The sequence below is a fragment of the Nicotiana tomentosiformis genome, chromosome 5 (genome assembly GCF_000390325.3).
Source record: "Nicotiana tomentosiformis chromosome 5, ASM39032v3, whole genome shotgun sequence".
In the NCBI taxonomy this organism is placed as follows: domain Eukaryota; kingdom Viridiplantae; phylum Streptophyta; class Magnoliopsida; order Solanales; family Solanaceae; genus Nicotiana; species Nicotiana tomentosiformis.
Genome location: NC_090816.1, coordinates 4,023,396 through 4,029,644, shown reverse-complemented (window position 1 = coordinate 4,029,644; position 6,249 = coordinate 4,023,396). Strand labels below are relative to the sequence as shown.

The window sequence follows — 6,249 nt, the reverse complement described above, 5'->3', positions numbered from 1 at the left end:
TATTGTGTTAGTTAAATTTATTATTCACCGTATTAGTGTGCCTGTAGTTGCAACTTGTCTTCTTCTGGTTTGGTCTGTTTCCTTGTGTGTATTAGTGATTCCCCTTACTCTGCTGTAGGTATAGTGGTTGTGGTCTAGGATGGTCGAGTGAGGTCATGTCCTCGGGGGGAACAGGGGTAGGGCGGGAGGTAAGGCAGGGGTTAGGGGCTGGGGCGGGAGGCAAGAGAGGTAAAGGGAACAAGGGTGTCTGTAGGTTGAGAATTGGGTCATGGAACGTAGGTACATTGACGGGTAAGTCTATAAAGTTGGCGAAGATCCTCGAGAAGCGGAGGGTCAATATAGTTGTGTCCAGGAGACAAGGTGGGTAGGGTCGAGGGTGAAGGATGCAGACGGGTATAAACTTTGGTACTCATGAGTCCATAAAGATAAGAATGAAGTGGGCATCTTGGTGGATAGGGAACTTAGAGAGTCTGTGGTTGAGGTTAGACGAGTGAATGATAGATTGATGATTATTAAGTTGGTGGTTGGAGAGTGCACCCTAAACGTCGTTAGCGCCTATACGCCACATGTGGGCCTAGATGAGGAGGTTAAACGGCGCTTCTGGGAGGGTTCAGATGAGATTGTACGCCAGGCTCTGCCTGCTGAGAAGCTATTCATACGAGGGGATTTCAATGGGCATATTGGGTCGACCGCAGGTGGTTATGGCGAGGTGCATGGAGGCTTCAGTTTTGGGGAGAGTAACGGGAAAGGTACATCGCTGTTGGACTTCGCTAAGGCGTTTGGGTTGGGGATTGTGAACTCTAGCTTTCCGAAGAGGGTAGGGCATTTGGTTACTTTTCAAAACGCGGTGGCAAAGACTCAGATTGATTATATCCTCCTCAGGAGGTGTGACAGAGGGTTATGCAAGGATTGCAAGGTGATTTCGGGTGAGATACTCGCGATGTAGCATAGGCTCTTGGTGATGGATGTTGGTATTATGTTAAAGAGGAGGAAAAGGTCTACTCGAGGATGACTGAGAATCAGGTGGGGAGCCTTAACTAAGGATAAAACCCAAGAGTTAGAGAGGCAGTTACCGACTATGGGATCTTGGAGGAGCAGTGCTGACGCGAGCACTATGTGGTCAACAACAACAGACTGTATTAGGGAGGCTGCGAGAAAGGTGTTAAGGGTCTCGACGGGCGTCTCTGGTGGGTACAAAGGAGACTGGTGGTGGAATGAAGTGGTCCAAGGTAAAGTGGAAGCGAAGAAGGTGGCGTACCTGAAGTTAGTGGGGAGCATAGGTGAGGAGGAGAGGCGAGCGTGCATGGAGAGGTATAAGGCAGGAAGGAGGCTAAGCTGGCGGTCACAGAGGCTAAGATTGTGGCTTATGGTCGTATGTACAAGGAACTGGGGAAAAAAGGAGGGGAGAAGAAGTTATTCTGGCTGGCCAAGTTGAGAGAGAGAAAGGCTCGAGATTTGGACCGAGTGAGATGCATCAAGGACGAAAATGGTAGAGTATTGATGGAAGATGCACAAATTAAGAGGAGATGGCAGACTTACTTTCATAAACTTCTGAATGAAGAAGGGGATTGGGATATTGTGCTAGGAATTGGAGCATTCCAAGAGTCACAGTGACTTTGGGTACTGTAGGCGTATCGAGGTTGAGGAGATCGTGGGAGCTAATGCGTAAGATAAGCAGGGGCAGAGTGACCGAGCCAGACGAGATTCCGGTGGAATTTTGGAAGTGTGGGGAGAGCAGATTTGGAGTGGTTGACTAGGTTGTTTAATGTTATTTTTAAGGTGAAGAGGATGCCGGATGAGTGGGGGTGAAGGACGGTGGTTCCAGTGTATATGAACAAAGGTGATATCCAGAGTTGTAACAATTATAGGGGTATCAAATTACTGAGTCATACCATGAAAGTGTGGGAGAGGATGGTTGAAGCGAGGGTGAGGATGACAGTGTTTGTATCCGACAACCAGTTCGGGTTCATGCCGGGTCGTTCGACTAAAAAAGCTACACACCTTGTTAGAAGGTTGGTGGAACTGTACAGAGAGAGGAAGAAGGATCTGCACATGGTGTTTATTGACATAGAGAAAGCGTATGACAAGGTTCCTATAGAAGTTCTCTGGAGATGCCTGAAGGCAAAATGTGTGTCGGTTCCCTACATTATGGAGATTAAGGATATGTATGATATGGCTAAGACTCGGGTTAGGATGGTAGGAGGTGACTATGAGCATTTTCCGGTTATAATGGGGTTACACCAAGGTTCTGCGCTCAGTCTGTTCTTATTAGCCCTGGTGATGGACATGTTAACACACCATATTCAATGGGAGGTGCCATGGTGCATGCTATTCGACGATGACATATTTCTGATTGATGAGTCGCGAGCCGGTGTTAACGAGAGGTTGGAGGTTTGGAGATAGGCTCTTGAGTCTAAGGGTTTCAAGCTGAGTAGGAGGAAGACGGAATACCTGGAGTGTAAGTTCCGCGTTGAGCCGGGGGAAGTGGGCGTGGATATGAGGCTTGAATCACAGGTCATCCTGAGTAGAGGCAGCTTTAAGTACCTTGGTTCGGTTATCTGGGGGGGAGATCGATGAGGATGTCACACACCGTATTGGGGTAGGATGGATAAAGTGGAGGTTAGCATCTGGAGTCCTGTGTGACAAGAGACTGCCACACGATACTAAACGGTAAGTTCTATAAAGCGGTGGTTAGACCGGCCATGATGTATGGGGCTGAGTGTTGGCCCGTTAAGAACTCACATATCCAGAAGATAAAAGTAGCAGAAATGAGGATGTTGAGGTGGATGTGCGGGCACACTAGGATAGATAAGATTAGGAATGATGATATTCGGGAGAAGGTGCACGTGGCTCCCATTGATGACAAGATGCGGGAAACGAGGCTTAGATGGTTCGGACATATTTAGAGGAGAAGCCCAGATACTCTGGTACGGAGGTGTGAGCGGCTGGTTGTGGAGGGCACGAGAAGAGGTAGAGGGTGGCCTAAGAAGTAGTGGGGAGAGGTGATCGGGCAGGATATGGCGAGGCTCCAGATTTTCGAGGACATGACACTTGATAAGAAGATGTGGAGGTCGAGTATTAGGGTTGTAGGTTAGGAGGTAGTTGAGTCTTGCCTTACTTCGTACCATTGTGGGACTAGCCAGGTAGGGTTTTTGTCTAAGATAGCTAGTGACAATATTGTGTCTTACTATTTCGCTTTTCAGTGCATGTCCTATTTACTAGCTATCGCTTTTGCTTTGCATCCTTCTTCTGGATTTCATGGTGTTCATATTTTTCCTATGATTGTTGTGGTGATACTAATATTGTCTCCTTTTGTCTTTTTATTTTCTTGAGTTGAGGGTCTTTCGGAAACAACTTCTCTACTCCTTCGGGGTAGGGGTAAGATTTGCGTACACACTACCCTCCCCAGACCCCATTAGTGGGATTTTACTGGGTTGTTGTTGTTGTTGTTGTAAGCGTTAAGCATATTGTAGGCACGAACGTGCATATTTATTTTTTTGTTTCGGTTATACTAATTTCATCTTTCAATTAATAATAATAATAATAATAATAATAATAATAATAATAATAATAATAATAATAATAATAATAATAATAATAATAATAATAATAATAAAGTTATGAGTAAGGTCCATTGCATTTTTCATAATTCAAAACAAATGACACATTAAAATGGACTCAGTCAATCCTTATTATTATTTAATTTTTTTCTTTTCAAAAATAGTTCAATTGAACCTGATGTGGATTGCTTACATATCATGTGGGGACATGAATCAGATATTTACGTAGTTCGGAAAGATCCAAAATAAAGTAAATAAATTAACTCTTTTGTTTTAACTCTTATACAAGTAAGATCATGAAAGCTCCTAACAAGGAAAATATTTTCGTATTTCAAATTAACTCTTTTTTACTCCTGCTATATAGTATGTACGGTGGATTAAAAAGTTTATCCAATTAAAGTAACAATTTTGGATAGGGATTATTTTATTAGTTGAGTTTGGTGCTCCAAGTCACCTTATTGAATCCCTAATCAAAAGGAAGTTGACTCTATTTATTATTGGTCTGCGAAAATAGGAGATTGTGTAACGAACTCTGTTGACCGGAGAGAAGGTGTGAGACACTTCCCGAATCTCGTGACTCTAGCATGGTCGCTTTATTGACTATATTTGGCTTGAATTAGTTTGAATAAACTGTGGTTTATTTAATTTTCTTGTTTTTCCTATATCTGCTTTTATTATTGATGACTTTATTAATTTCAAGCTAGGAAACAGCCTAAAAGTTGTGAGTTCCTCTAGTGGTAAGCACCCTCCACTTCCAACCAAGAGCTTGTGAGTTCGAGTCACCCCAAGAGCAAGGTGGGGAGTTCTTGGAGGGAGGTAGCCGAGGGTCTATCGGAAACAGCCTCTCTATCCCATGGTAGGGGTAAGGTCTGCGTATACACTACCATCCCCAGACCTCACTAGTGAGATTATACTGGGTTGTTATTGTTGTATTGCTGTGTTCGAAAACCGTGTTCACGGAATCACCATCTTTGCTATTTCATCTATATTCTAAGGCTAAGTATTGTGTATTTCTTCAATTATTATATTATTTCAGGATCAAATTAGTTCATTTGTCTAAAAATCACGTATAAATTCAACTGTACCGTTTTACAGGTAAACAGTTTGGCGCCCACCGTGGGGCCTAGACAGCCATGTAATTAAATTGATCTTTACCTTTTTTACTAACATATTTTGACTATTGTGTCTTAGAAAAAATGCAAAAAAATGGCAGATAACACCGTTAGCGATGCACACAACCCTGAAATTCGAGGGGATCAGCCTCATTTCAAAGACTCAATCAATGACACTCGCAATGAGGGGAATGACGTCATGCCGGTGTATGACAAACAGTAACCTCGACCGGTTCAGGAGGCAACTCTCGATGATGCTGACGAGGAACAAGTAGCAGATGTTGTGAGGATCCTGCAAGAGCAATAAGCAATCATTCTAGGCCATCTCACGCAGCAGGATCGGGTTATCACAAAACTAAAGTAGGCACTATCAGGTGCTTCGAATAATGCAAACAGGTGTGATCCACTTACCCTTGTTGTTCCCGCAGATCAAACAAGGCAAAGAGTCGATAACAACACTCCTAGGGGTGAGGTTGGCTCCGATAAGGCTGGGGGGGAGAAAATCAGGTCTTAACAACGAGAATGATTCATTCAAAGATGAGCTTTTATGGTTCATGAAGGATGTGAATGCCCGCATGGATCAAATCTCGGGCGCACAACCAGTATTGAAAGGCTCGAACTCCAAGAAGTATGTTTAATTACCGTACAAGCCAAGTGCGGCACCAAAACTAATCCCCAGGCATTTCAAAATGTCAGAAGTTCCAAAGTACGATGGAACTTCAGACCCACAAGAACATATTACCACCTACACAACGGCGGTGAAAGGAAATGATCTAGCTCCTCACGAAGAATCAAACGACGAAGCAATGCCAATCAACTTGGAACTGCTTGAGGGATGTAGGGACTTGGCGTACGTAATAATGGCAGCTCAAAAGCAGAGGATAGAGCGATATTACAATCGGAAAGACAACTTCCATTTTTTCAAAGTAGGAGACTTGGTTCTAAGGAAACTAACACTAAAAACCCGGGATCTCAATATGGGAAAGCTAGGTCCAACATGGGAAGGTCCTTACCGGATTTCAGCTGTCATTGGAAAAGGTTCATATGAGTTGGAGAACCAGAATGGGGACAAGTTGCCCAGCAACTGGAATGTGTAACGACCCGGCTGGTCGTTTCAAGTATTATAACCCCGTTTCCCCATTTACTTCTGAAATTGTACTTTACAATTGTTGTTTGAATTGCCAGGGTAATTGGTTCGGGTCCAGTGAGATTTTGGAATGAATTGGAACACCTAGTTCCAAGATTTAAAGCTTAAGTTAAAATAGTGACCGGATGTCGACTTATGTGTAAATGACCCCGGAATGGAGTTTTGATGATTCCAATAGCTCCGTATGGTGATTTTGGACTTAGAAGCGTGTCCAAAAAATTATTTGGAGGTCCGTAGTGGAATTAGGCTTGAAATGTCGAAAGTTGAATTTTGGGAAGGTTTGACCGGGGTTTGACCTTTTGATATCGAGGTCGGAATTATATTTTTGAAATTGGAATAACTTTGTTATGCCATTTATGACTTGTACGCAAAATTTGAGTTCATTTCGGATTGACTTGCTATGTTTCGGCATCGAACCTAGAATGTTCGA

The 6,249-nt window shown here is 43.4% G+C and overlaps 1 protein-coding gene across 1 annotated transcript; it reads left to right on the top strand.

Moving 5' to 3' along the window:
• Positions 1–5,361: 5,361 nt before the first annotated feature.
• LOC138891852 (uncharacterized) lies at positions 5,362–5,769 on the top strand. The gene has a single exon (XM_070175536.1). It carries the CDS (start codon positions 5,362–5,364, stop codon positions 5,767–5,769), a length of 408 nt encoding a protein of 135 aa, XP_070031637.1.
• Positions 5,770–6,249: the final 480 nt, after the last annotated feature.

Excerpts from the sequence above, each read along its gene's own strand:
- LOC138891852 (XM_070175536.1), top strand. The coding sequence starts at position 5,362 with ATGTCAGAAGTTCCAAAGTACGATGGAACTTCAGACCCACAAGAACAT.